Source organism: Gracilinanus agilis, chromosome 4 (genome assembly GCF_016433145.1).
Source record: "Gracilinanus agilis isolate LMUSP501 chromosome 4, AgileGrace, whole genome shotgun sequence".
Taxonomy (NCBI): Eukaryota; Metazoa; Chordata; class Mammalia; order Didelphimorphia; family Didelphidae; genus Gracilinanus; species Gracilinanus agilis.
In genome coordinates, this window is record NC_058133.1 from 475,736,429 (window position 1) to 475,750,033 (window position 13,605).

A 13,605-nucleotide genomic window follows, 5' to 3' on the forward strand; every position below is an offset into this window, starting at 1 on the left:
TTAGTGGAGCTATGAAAAGATACAACCATTCTGTAAAGCAATTCAGAATTATGTAAATAAAATGAACAAAAAGTCCATAACTCCATTATCAGGTTATACCCCAAGGAAACTATCTAGCAGAAGAAAATCCTCATACATTCCAGAATATTTATAGCAGCACTTTTTGTGAGAGCTATGAGTTGAAAAAAACTGGGGAATGGCTAAACAAACTATGGTGCATAAATGTAATGAAATCTTACTGCCTTGTAAGAAATGATGTGTGATGAATACAGAGAAGCATGGAATAATCTCTGTGAACTGATGCAGAGTGAAATACGCAGAACCAAGAAAACAACATAACAACTAAATACAACATCGTAAATGTTGGAATGGAAAAAAACAACACCCAAAATCAAAAGTAAATGTAACAAAATTATTAAGATCAAACAGAACTCAAATTAAGAACTATGAAAAGGTAACTCCCAATCTACTTCTTTGTGGAGATGGAAGGTCCACAGATCTTATATTGCATGTTTTCAGACTTTTTAAATGTATTGATCATTGTGCTGACTTTACTTTTCTGCTCTAAAAAATACTATTTGTCATAAGGGAAGGTTCTCTGGGAGAGGGAGGAAAAGGATACACAGGGATACTCTGGTGATGTAAGAAACAGAAAATATCAATAAAAACTTATTTTTTAAAAAATAAAAATGTCATATAGTAAAATCTTGCTGCATTAAATTTGTAAAAAATATTTTAAAATATTTGCAATAAATTATAGATCATCATTTTAATGCACTAAATAGTACTGAAGAACATTGTTTTAATAATAAAACAAAATGACAGTCACAATTTAGATGATAAAAGTCAAACATACATATACATATAATTGTGAATCCACCAAATGTTAATACCTCAATATGTATTATTTCAAAAAGTCATTGTATCAAAGTAAATTAAAAATTAGTGGATATATTTCTAAATGAATGATCTACCAAATATAGGTCAGTGCTAATTGGCAAATGAGGTACTAGACTTGACAATTTTATTTGCCTCTGTCTCACAGACTAAACCTCAGAATTTTTTCAGAGTAGATCAAAATTTGGTTTTTACTTCATAATATTTTAAGCCGTAGTCAATTCTGAAATGTATAGACAAATGTATAGACTGTTTGAAGGTTATATACATAAAATTTCAAGTTTCTGGGGGTTGGGCGTGGGAACAGGGGAGGAGATGCAACCTTAAAATATATTACTGCTCTGTAATATCATTGTTACTATTCAATTTAGATAGTGATGTTAAGAAGAACTTTACAAATAATCATAAAGAAAAATTATCTCTATATGAAAGTCTTTGGTTCACTAAATTTTCTCCTTTTCGGTACTGAGTCTTGACCACTGGAATGTTCAAAGGATTGGAGGACCTGTCCAAAAAAAAAAATAAGGAAGGATCCACTGTAACAATCTTCATTGTGAATTTAAGCCTTTTTTTGTTCACTTGCTATTTTAGACAAAGAGTGGGGCTTTACTTTGATTTTCAGTGATATAAGAACTCACATTTTCTTTAAAAGTATGTTAATATTATTAATGGGTCCATTTCCTGTTGGTTGCTGAAACAGTACCCATTTGTACTAAGGAATTTCAGATTAAAAAGCATCATACTCAACAAATAGGCAATTTTTATCTCTTTAATATTTCATATTACTGCTCTTCATGAACTCTATACTAAACCACACTGCACTACAAACAAAGCTGTTCCTAAAGGGTTGGCTTAACAGCTACTTCTAGAAAATGTTCAATCATTTTCAATCATGTCTGACTCTTTGTGATCCCATTTGGGATTTTCTTGGCAAAGATACTGGAGTATTTTACCATTTTTTTCTCCAGCTCATTTTTAGAGATGAGAAACTTGGTTCAGGGTTCACAGGGCTTACTTACTAAGTGTCTGAGATCAGATTTGAATTCAGAAAGAGTCTTCCTGACTCCAAGCCCAGCACTCTATCCACAGTGCCATGCAGCTGCCCATTCATTACAATATCTGCAGCCAATGCTCCCCTCCAACTATATAAAATCAATGTTTTAAAGATATGTATAGAAAATGACACAATTTTAAAAATTAATAGTATTTCAACGTATCTCAGTCTCTCCTTGCCCTCCTCACACCATAGAAGGCATCATCCTGCAAACAAATATGTATATATAGATTATGTCTTTCGTGTTTCCATTTTATTTATCTATTTAATTTTTTTTAGAGCCTTTAACTTCTGTGTATTGCCTCACAGGTGGAAGAGTTGTAAGGGTGGGCAATGGGGGTTCAAGTAACTTGCCCAGGGTCACACAGCTGGGGAAGTGGCTGAGGCAGGATTTAAACCTAGGACCTCCCATCTCTAGACCTGACTCTCAATCCACTGAGCTACCCAGTTGCCCCCTCATGTTTCCATTTTAAAGTTCATTCTTTAGAGGTAAATATTCACAAGTTATTCTTTAAATATTAAATTTATAGCTATATATAATGTTCTCTTGATTGTACTTGTTTTATTAATTTATTATTATATAATAAATATATAACATGTTATATATTTATATATTATTATATATTAAATTATTAATACTCTTTATTATCTCATGTAGTTCTTTCCAAGGTCTTAAAATAATTAATCTGCTCATTTCTTCCAGTATAGTAGTATTCTATCACAATTTGTTTCGTCATTTCCCAATTAATGGACATGCCCTTAATTTTCAGTTCTTTGTCACCTCAGAGTACTGCTAAAAATATTTTGGAACATAAAAGATTCTTTTTTTTCCCACAATTTCCTTTGGAAATAGACCCAGCAACCTTCCCAGGCTTTAAAAAAATAGAAAGAAAAAAAAATTAAAAAACCTAAATCAAAGAGGGAGTAGGCCCCTTCATTCCTACTCTGGCTTCATGACCAAAGATTCCCTGACCCTCTCCCTCAAAAAATAGTTCTCTGTGGGGGCAGCTGGGTAGCTCAGTGGATTGAGAGCCAGGCCTAGAGACGGGAGGTCCTAGGTTCAAATCTGACCTCAGCCACTTCCCAGCCATGTGATCCTGGGCAAGTCACTTGACCCCCATTGCCTACTCTTACCACTCTTCTGCCTTGGAGCCAATACACAGTATTGACTCCAAGACAGAAGGTAAGGGTTTTTAAAAAAAATAGTTCTCTGGGAGTAATTCCAAATTGTTCATCAATATAGTTGCATCAGTGTTCACAGTTCTACCAACAATATTTTAAGTGTCCCCACTTCTCCACATACCCTCTAACATTTGTCATTTTGCCCTTTTGTCATTTTAGCCAATCAGATTGTTTTAGTTTGCATGTCCCTAATCAGTAAGTGATTTGAAACAGTTTTTCATATACCTCTGTATGGCTTTGATTTCTTCATCCAAAAACTGTCTGTTTATATGAGATGGCTCTCATTTCTACAAATCTGACAAAGTTCTCTATATATTTTCAACATGAGACCTTTATCTGAAAGACTGAAATTCACTCCCCCAAATTTTCTGCTTTCTTTCTAATCTTGGCAACATTTGTTTTATTTTATTTGCACAAAAACTTTTCAATTTAATGTACTTGGAATTACCAATTTTACATTTCAAAATGCTCTCCATCTCTTGTTTACTCATAAATTTTTATCCTACCCATAAATAGGTAATATGTTCCCTGTTTGTTTAGATCTTGTATCCATTTTGACCTTATCTCAGTGAACAGTACTATCCAGTTGTCCTTTTTTTTAAACCGAGAGTGAATTCTTATTCTAATAGCCTAGCTAGAGCTATGCTTTTGTCAAATACAAGGTTACTATAATCTTTTACTACTGTTTGTTGTTATGTCTGTTCTATTCCACTAATCTACCTTTCTATTTTGTAACCAGTACTAGTTTTGATAATTATTGCTTTATAATACAGCTTAAAATCTAGTTAAAAATTGCTGTTAAGTTGAATTGCTTGTCAGCTCAGGGAGGGAGGAGGGAAGAGGAAGGGAAAGAACAGGAATCATGGAACCATGGAATATTCTAAATAAATTAATTTTTAAAATTACTGTTAAACCTCCTTTTTCATTTTTTATGGATTATTTTAATATTCTTGATCTTTTGTTCTTCCAAATGATTTCTGCTATTATTTTTTCTATTCATGGGCATATATGCATATATGTTTATATGGGTGTATATAATGTATTCTGTCTCTTAGAATTAAGCTATTTGAGGTTAAGGTTTGGATCATTTTTTATCTTTGTAATTCCAGTACCTAGCACAGTACAATTAACATAGTAAATATTTAATAAATGTCTAACTCAACTGAGTCGCAGAAAAGAGATGACTGCTTTAAAATAAGTGTATGATAAATGCAAAAATGACTTTCCATTGGAGTTGCATAAGATTAAAATCAGGGCATCATTAACAAGATTTCCTGAGCTTATATATGAGGGAAAAAACCCATCAGTATAGATTGCAATTCAGGTTGTTAAGAATTTCACTGGAAGGAATTGGGAGGCCCATATTCTGATTTTACTACAAGATGTTTGAAAACTTTAATTAGTTCTTTGGGAAAGGTATTATATAAATCCAAGTTAATGTGAAGTACTTAAAATAATCTGTTATTTTAAAATAAAAGTAGTTATGAGATGTTTGTTTTCCTAAATACTTGAAATAAGAATTTTATGCTTTAAGATTAAAAAATTTTCATGTAGTATGAAACCTTTTCTAAAGTCTTACTCAGAAACCTTACTGTGTTAAAAAAGTGACTCTAGAAGTTCTGAAAGACCATGTCAGCAAAGCACAGTTGTGGCAGGGTCTACCAGGCCAGAATGGTTCTGAGCACTGAACTAGTAACAGACTATATGTCTGGTGTCTCAGGACCAGGCTACCAAAATCTGGAAAAGTGATGAAATTTCTGACCACAGCAACTAAGACCATGATGGTTGTTCAGTGGAATGAATACTCTCCCTGACAAAATCGTGACTTGTCAAAGTACACACGCAAATAATGAAGCAAAAGAATTTTTGACATAAATCACTGAAATAAATCATCTGATTTGGTAGAACAAGTTCTAATTTTATTATAAGTGGTATGTAAACAAGATACCTTATTAAAGAATTACTTCACTTTTAAAATCAATGTACAAATAAAGAATTGAATATCAAAAATATCCTAATTACCCTAGTGAAAAGCTCACCATTTTTAATGTTAATTTGTGGAGATATTAAAATAGTTCATATTTTATACAACATATATACCACAGCAATGAATTTTCTATAATCAACAAATTTACCTTTCTCCCTGATTCAGATCGATTCCTCTTCTTATTTTCTTTAGAAGTCTTCACTGACTGATTTCCATGAATCTGAATCAAGATAGAATAATTGATTACTTTTCAAAGTAATGAAAATGGGTGCAGCTAGGTGGTTTAGTGGATTGAAAGCCAGGCCTGGAGATGGGAGATCCTGGGTTCAAATTTGACCTCTGACACTTCCTAGCTGTTTTACCCTGGGCAAGTCACTTAACCCCCATTGCCTAGCCCTTAGCACTTTTCTTCCTTGGAACCAATACACAGTATTTATTCCAAGACAAGGCAAGAGTTTTAAAAAAAAAAGTAATGAAAAGGAATTATTTGGCCATATGTAGAGTTGACTATTTTTGTCACATCCAACCACATATTTAAAATGACTATGGAAACTTCTGAGTTATGAAAAAGAAGTTAGTTAGTAGTTACTCTATTCTTCCCTGGAGGAAAGCTTTTAAAAATTAGATAATTATAATTTTTATTTCCATGATAGAAATATTGCTGCAGAACCATACATAGATACAAATATTGCTATGTATAGCAATAACACTGAAAGCTAGTTGTGAAGATAATTGTGAACATTTGACAATTCATTTGGCAAACATCGTGTACTAGGTCTAAAACATTATGCTAAATACTTGGGATACAAAGAAATATGCTCAAGGAGTTGATAGTCTACTAGAAGATACAACATCCAACATATATACAGAGAAAGAATGAGGTAATTTGAGCAGAAAGCACCAATAATTGGAGGGAATCCAGAAGGGCTTCAAGGAGAAGGTGATACCTGAAATGACCCTTGAGCAAAATAAATTATTTCAAACAGTGAAGTTATCTTTCAGTCTAGTCATGGAAGACAGCATGTTCAAAGTCATGGAACAGATGACTGGAGTAGAGATATCAAGTTCTGGTATTGACAAGTAGGCCAATTTGGTGGAAATAAAGTGTTTGAAGGAAAGCAATTCAGAAAGGTAGGTTGAAGCCAGATTTTGAGGAGCTTTTAAATGTCAGGTGGAAAGGTTTGCTACTTTCTAGAAGTATAATGGCAGAAGAAAATTACTTGAACATTAAAATAACATGACCAAGACTGCGCCTTAAAACTTATTTTGACATCCGTGTGAAAACTGGATTAAAGGGGAAGAGAAGTCAGAATGCAGGGAAATGAGGAGGCTGCAATAATCCAATCCAAAAACAGGGAAGAGCCTAGACCAGTGGTTCCCAAACTTTTTTGGCCTACAGCCCCCTTTCCAGAAAAAATATTACTTAGCCCCCTGGAAATTAATTTTTAAAAAATTTTGATAGCAATTAATACGAAAGCTAAATGCACCTGTGGCCATCACCACTGCCCCTGGATTGCGGCAGCACCCACCAGGGGGCGGCAGTGCCCACATTGGGAATCACTGCCCTAGACTAAGGCTTCAGTTTGAGTGGAGAGGAGTAATTTATGAAATGATAAAGGCAGAATAAATAAGCCTGGGTTATAGACAGATTAGATATGGAGGATGAACAAGTTAAAGTAAAAGGTGTTTCTAAGGTTATAAAGATGGATGTCTGCAGGAGACAGGTTTAATGAGAAAAATACCCAGGTCCATTGTAGAACTGTAGAATCTGAGAAGCTTTTGGGATGCCCCAGTGGGAAATATCCTACATACAGTTGGTAATAAAACAGCTGGAGTTCAGGAAAGATGTTGAGGTGAGCTCATTATTATAGTTTTTTTTAGCCATTTATGCAGAGTTGGTAATATTGTTCATATATTTTGTCATATAGTTCTTGATATGTTTTCTGTATATTTTCATGACAAACTATTACTGTGATATGTGAATTCAGACCCTATTTACTTGTTGAAACAGTTTCACTACCTTTAGGACTCTGAGGATTCTAGAAGAATCATGATGGTGTGAAAAGGAAGTGCTTTGGAAAGACTAAGGGGCATGTGCAACAGGGTTGTGCTGACAAATGTTTAACAAATGGCTCTCCAAAAATATGTATATGATATGCCATTAAGCTTAATCTACATTCTTATGATTTTCTCTTATCACTTTCTTAAGTCTAGACAATCAGAAAAACAATACATCAAACCCAGATTTGTTATGGTTATCCTTTTCCAAGATGTAAATATTCACAGCAAAAATTTAATAATTAGCTTTTGCAAGGTGTAATAAGGTGGCTCCAGAACACCGCTGCATTTATTTAGACATAATATAAGTGGTTGGTAAGAACCTTTTTTCAATTGTTTGCATAGCCAGGACAGTTGGCATCTTCTAGAAGGCCTGTGTCAACTCTGGTTCCCTCTTTTTGCTTCATTTATGTTTAAGGGAGCTCATGATGAAAGACCATGCTGTAAAAAGGAAAGGACTTTGTGGCCTTCTTCCCCTCTGAGGCCATAGAACCCCTTAGAGACCAGACACTGTATTTGGCTTTTTTGTTTATTCTTTTCCATTCTAGGGGTGGAGAATAAAGTCTTCAACTTGGCCAGAAGAGTGAGCTATAGGAACATGAGAATCAGTATTGAGGATCAGTATATGCTGCCACCAGCCTCACATCAATGCCCCAAAGAGTGTTTTGGAGTAACCTCTGGGTCTCCCAGCAATGATGCCACATCTGGGCCTTGGATAGGTGAATGGTAACTGATCTAAACTTTGAGCTTCTTTTCCCCTTGTCATCCCTGCCACTCTCCCCTCCACTACCACCCTAAGATTGAAATGGTATATCTCTGAGGCATTAGGGGAAATATTTTTACATTTGTTATATCTGTGAGGTAAATATTCCTTTATAAAGCTAGTTGATTTTAATGGTAAGGAGAAATATCTCTATTCCTCAAAGTGTCCCTTAGAATCCTATAGCAAGTCACACTCTGGAAAGGGAACCATCCTTGTGACACGTGCAATATGAGCAATAAAACCTTGATTAAGGGTGGATGAGGATGTAGGGGAGGAGAGTATAGTGAGAAGTTGTCAGGTTCTTTGTGACAAGGCAGGCTAAGACCTGTTAACTATCATTTAGTGAAATTTTCAACATGGAGAAAATTTTTTTTTCAGTTGTTTGTCAAGTACCATTAAGTAAACATTATTACTGCTTCTGGCCTGGGACTCTAGGTTTCCCGTTGTAACCCCAAATTATGGAAGTGCTTCAGATCATACCATAAGCAGGAAAATTCCTTGTATTGACCCTGGACATCAAAGACTAAAGACCTTTGAGAGAATTATCCCCCTTGGATTCTCCCCTAGGTTTTTTTTTTTTTTTTAAAGGTAATAGGAAACCATTGGAATTTATTAAGTAGGCTTACACTTTTTTTTTTTAACCCTTGTACTTCGGTGTATTGTCTCATAGGTAGAAGAGTGGTAAGGGTGGGCAATGGGGGTCAAGTGACTTGCCCAGGGTCACACAGCTGGGAAGTGGCTGAGGCCAGGCTTGAACCTAGGACCTCTCGTCTCTAGGCCTGACTCTCACTCCACTGAGCTACCCAGCTACCCCTCTCCCCTAGGTTTTGAGATATACGTATTCTGATTATGTCCTGATACCATCAGGTTGTAATCTAGGACATCTACTTGCCCCCAAACTATACCCAGCCAAGCCTATGTCTTTGGGACATCAAACAACGCTCTGACCCCGAATTCTTAATTTAAAAAATGGAACACTAGTGGATGATAGCAAGACCAAAGGGGTAAACATCCCTCTGTCCAGTTGAGTTGAAGTGAAAGGGAGGAGTAGGGTATTTGGGAAAGCAATATATTTGTTAGTAGATTATCTAGTATGGAGGCAAGATTTGGAGTAGAGAGTGAGCTAGGCAATGAACTCGTTGAGAAAAAGGGAGGAAAGTCCTAAAAGGGATGGGGAGATCAGGGCAAGTAAATAATGGCAACAAATAAAGTCATCAGGAACTGAAATGAATAATAAGTTTGGATAGAATAAACCTCAAACAAGGAAAGGTAATTGAGTAGTGACCAAGAGTATAGAAGTAGCAATATGAAACAAAGAATAATCCTACTTCCTGGAGGCCACTGAGTTGGAGAGTATATGAGAAGGTGCAAGAAGTACTGAATAGGGTTGCCAAATATACAATGGGGTGTGAGGTCTCAGCTATAGCCAGAAAATGGAAAAAATATTACAGGAAGAAGCCTGTGAAGAAGTGCTGCTTATTAATTATAGAAAGTTCCAGAGGGCACAACAGAAGAGGCCTACAAACATGGAATTGAGGTGGACGGTGAAGAGAAAGCAACCAGGGTTTGGGAAAGTGCATTCTTTTTAAGTCAGGAATCTACTAGGGCAGGAACTAGGAAAGTAAAAATGGGTTAGTTTGCTAACTAATGGAAAATGATACAATTAGTGGCTGGAAGAAGCTCCAGTAAGGAAGACAGGTGAGTAGAGTATTCATGATAACAGTGCAACTTTGTAAGAAGAGGAAAACAAGAGAGATCAGAACAAGGATATGTTCTGGGGGAACTGGGACTGGTAAAGGGACTAAAGGTCACAGAGCAAGAGGAGCAATGATAGGGCAAGAATTGACAATCAAAAAATATCAAAGTTTGCACAATTATGGGTGATACTATGCACATTTCTATGGGTAGCTAAAGTAGAATGAAGATAGAGTTTCCAGGAATTTAGAAGGTTTATGAATTGGGCAGCCAGAGAACCAGAGTGATTGAGGAGACATAAATGTATATAATGACATTCCAGAGTATAATATAATGGATAGGGGAGAGAAAATAATTCTGAGAAAAAGGGAGAAACATCTAAAGTTTTGTGGATGATAAAAAAATGACAACATTGAACTAAGTTACCTGACTTGAGAGATGTCTTTTTTCTTCCAATCAGTCTATCAATATTTGGCATTTCCCTGATCCATACATGTAGGCCTAGATTATCACCTGAGCTCCAATCCCACATCACTGATTATTGAATATTTCACATTAGTTGATTCACATTATCCCTTGGATATCTCAACTTTGATGACAAAACTTAACATTTTCCCCTCAAAAACCACCCATCTTCTGAATTTCTATTTCTGTCAACAATAGACTATACTTCTCATCATACAGATTCACAATTCTTTATACCACATATCTATTCAGTTGCCTAGAGTCTTTAATTATATCTCAACATCTCTTATATTTGATCCCTTACCATTATTTATATAGCCCTTCTTACTGCCCAAGTCCTTTGTAACCTCCTCATTCAAATGCTTTCTCCAGAGTTACTAGGGTTATCTCTTTTCAAAACTGATGGCTTTCCCCCCATTTTAATCCTTTAAAAAAAAATCTCTGCTGCATTTAAATATTACTGATCACCTTTTTCTCCCAGGCACTCTTTCCTTTATAGGTATTCATAGCTCTAATTTCTCCTGTTTTTGTTTTTTTCCTCACATATCTGACTGCTTGGAGATGAATAAGGCTATGTTTTACAAACATATTTTTTTTTTGTTCAAACAAAAAGAAAGGACTCACACTCAAGCCAAGAGTCAAAAAACTTTCCCACTTCCCATAGGTACCTAAATATTCCTTTTACTTTATGGAGTTCTATTATATGTAATTTATGGTTGCTAAACAGTTGACATTCATTTGGATCTAAATCCTCTAGATCCTCATGATCTCTAGGATTCAGTCACCAGGAGTCTTCTTCAAAGGAAGGGCAAGAAGCTTACACGATTCCTCTCAAATCATACCTGCTATATGTTAAAAAAGCTAAAAGTAGATCCCTCCAAGTCCCTGATTCATTGCATTAGTACCTTTCACATCTCCATTCACTACATTTTATAACATATTTTCCTTCTCAACCCTGTAATTCAGATGTAAACTTTTTAAATAAAATTTTTGAATATGAAAAATAAAAATGATTGTTATATTTTGTATTCAATGCTTAAGGGGATGCAAGTTAAGAAGAATATACTCCTAGAATTTGGGGAAATGGTCAGAAGCCGAAACAAAATGAAAATGAATATAAGATTAGCCATTTGCAGAAATTAACTACTCTACAACATATTTGCAAATTTGATGCCAACAAGACTAAGGTGTCTCCCAAATCACATCAGGGAATATTAATGAAAATGTAATTAATTTAAAATAACAATGATTATAGGATAGCTTAAAGTGTGCAGGCTTGTTACTAATTATGTTGGTGTGTGACAGGCAGGATTTTATAACAAAGAAGTTGAATTGTGCAGAAACCTCAGATACAACACTGCCTGTACTCCAGACTTTGACTGTTCTTATCTTTTCTTTATCCATTCTTTGCTATGGAAAATGAAAATGCCATGCCTCATACCTGTATATCTTCCGTGGAACTTCCTTGAAAGAACTGTCTAAAATGGGATTCATAAGGAGTTAAACAGACTAATAAAAATATTTTAACTCCAAGTCAGAGAAAGGTCTGGAACAGAGAGCAATACTGTCAGGAGGAAAAAAAAAAAAAAGACTAGATGCTTGTGGTTACAACTAGCTGGCTGTTGGACTTGTCCAAAAAACTTACTTAGCCCCTTGAGCAGAGAGACCACTTTCATAAGTTCTTAACCTTTTCTGTGTCCTAGACCCCTCTGGAAGTCAGTCTGGTGAAGCTTAGAAACTCCTTGGAATCATGTTTTTAAATGCTTAGAATGCATGAGATTACAAAGGAAACCAATTCTATCCAAAAGGTTATCAAAGCATTTTTTAACCCCAAGTTAAGTTCCCCTGATTCAGTGTATCTAGGTAGAGGTTCTGCCTTTCCAGAAGAACTTAAGTTTTTTCCTTTGTACTTTAAGCTAAAAAAGAGCCAAGGTACTCATGCTTATGCTCATCCCTTTGCTGAGAAGAGGTAGTACCTTAGCTGCAGGCAGATGAGAAAACAGCCCAGAAGAGAGACACAGGGGAGCAGAGATGTGATATTGGAGGGAGCAGGGAAGAAAGGCTACACTGATAGCATATATGATCTGGCCACCCATGTTCCTTATGTGTGCCTTTCCATGGGTGTGCCCCATACATGTGTCTATTCTTCCCAATAGTGGTGAATTTATTTGTTGGATTGGGGGGGGCCCATTTTTTTGGTGCCCCAAAATATGTTATTTTTTGGGTGGGAAGAATATTGCTATAATATTATTTCATGAGATGACTCTGAATTCACTCTGGCTGAAGAGCAAAGAAAAGCTTAATTAGTAGGCATCTGTGTGGACTCAAAGTTTAATATCCTAAAATTGGTATAGTTTTTCTGGGGGAGTCTTCATGGGATAAGGGGGTCCTGGCTTATACATTGTAAGAATGGTAACCTATCTCTCCTGAGACAGTAACGTGACAAAAATATGTGATGGCTAACCTAGAATCTAAAAAATTGTTATCATGAGATTTGTTGATTATCCAGGACTGTTTAAGGGAGAAGCATTATATATCTTGTAGAGTCAACCATTTTGATCACTAGCACATTGTTCTCTGGTGGGAAAGATAAGTTCTCTAGGTATTTGCTGGGTAAAGTATGGCAGAGAGGAATGAGCACTACTGAACTGGGTACCTGGTTCAAATCTTGTCTCTACACATCCTAGGTGATCATTCCCAGTTTGGGCAAGTCATTTAACTTCTTTCACCTGTTTCCTCATCTGTAAAATGGAAGCAGTGCTATCCAAGACTAACTAAATCAGGATTTATCTAAGGAATGCAAATTCCAAACTACAGAGCACTGTGTAACATGGGCAGAGATTGCTTCAGCATAATGGGGGCTCTCAGTTCTAGGTACCCTGTGGTACTAGAGATAGCTCCAGGGTGTTGGGGATAGAGTAGGGATTGTAGGGATTGAGTCAGGGTGCACAAACATGATGCAAAAAAGAAGAGAGGAGAAGCTGCAAGGAAAAGAAAAGGAAGAGATGGGAAGTGGTCTGGGCCAAGCTTTTGGGCTAGAGTCTGAGTCAGAGCTGAGGGATGGAAGGGCAAATGCATGGAGTGGCACTGCCATGATGTATATTTCCAAGTTCTGACCCCAGAGCCAACCTGAGATACTTCAATAGAATCTGGCCTGCCTTAAGAGATTGGCATTTCTCCATATATATTACTGCGGACATGCTGAGAGGAGAATGATCACCAATCACCAGTTTCCCATTCTGTGTTAAGTTTTCCTCAAGAGACTTCTTTGCCATCTCACATCTGAGGAAGAGTAGGAAACTGCATATATTTGTGAATGAGGCAGAGAACAATTATATGATTTTCCCTTGTTATTTACATTGCTTTTATAGGTTTTATTAAATGTTACTACTTTAGGATAGACAATTTTTAATGGTCTACTAATAGAGTGTCATACTGAATGATAGCTTAGACATTCATTATTTATAGAATTGTTCCAAATAACTCTATCAAAACTGGGAAAAG

General features: G+C 35.9%; 1 protein-coding gene across 1 annotated transcript in view; it reads right to left on the minus strand.

Moving 5' to 3' along the window:
• Positions 1–1,318: 1,318 nt before the first annotated feature.
• HORMAD1 (HORMA domain containing 1) overlaps positions 1,319–13,605 on the minus strand; it is a 29,422-nt gene continuing 17,135 nt past the window's right edge. The window contains exons 13-14 of the mRNA XM_044676120.1: positions 5,269–5,340; positions 1,319–1,402 (exon numbers count right to left, since the gene is read on the minus strand). Coding sequence (XP_044532055.1) covers positions 1,319–1,402; positions 5,269–5,340 — 156 coding nt within the window. The remainder of the gene's footprint in view (positions 1,403–5,268; positions 5,341–13,605) is intronic.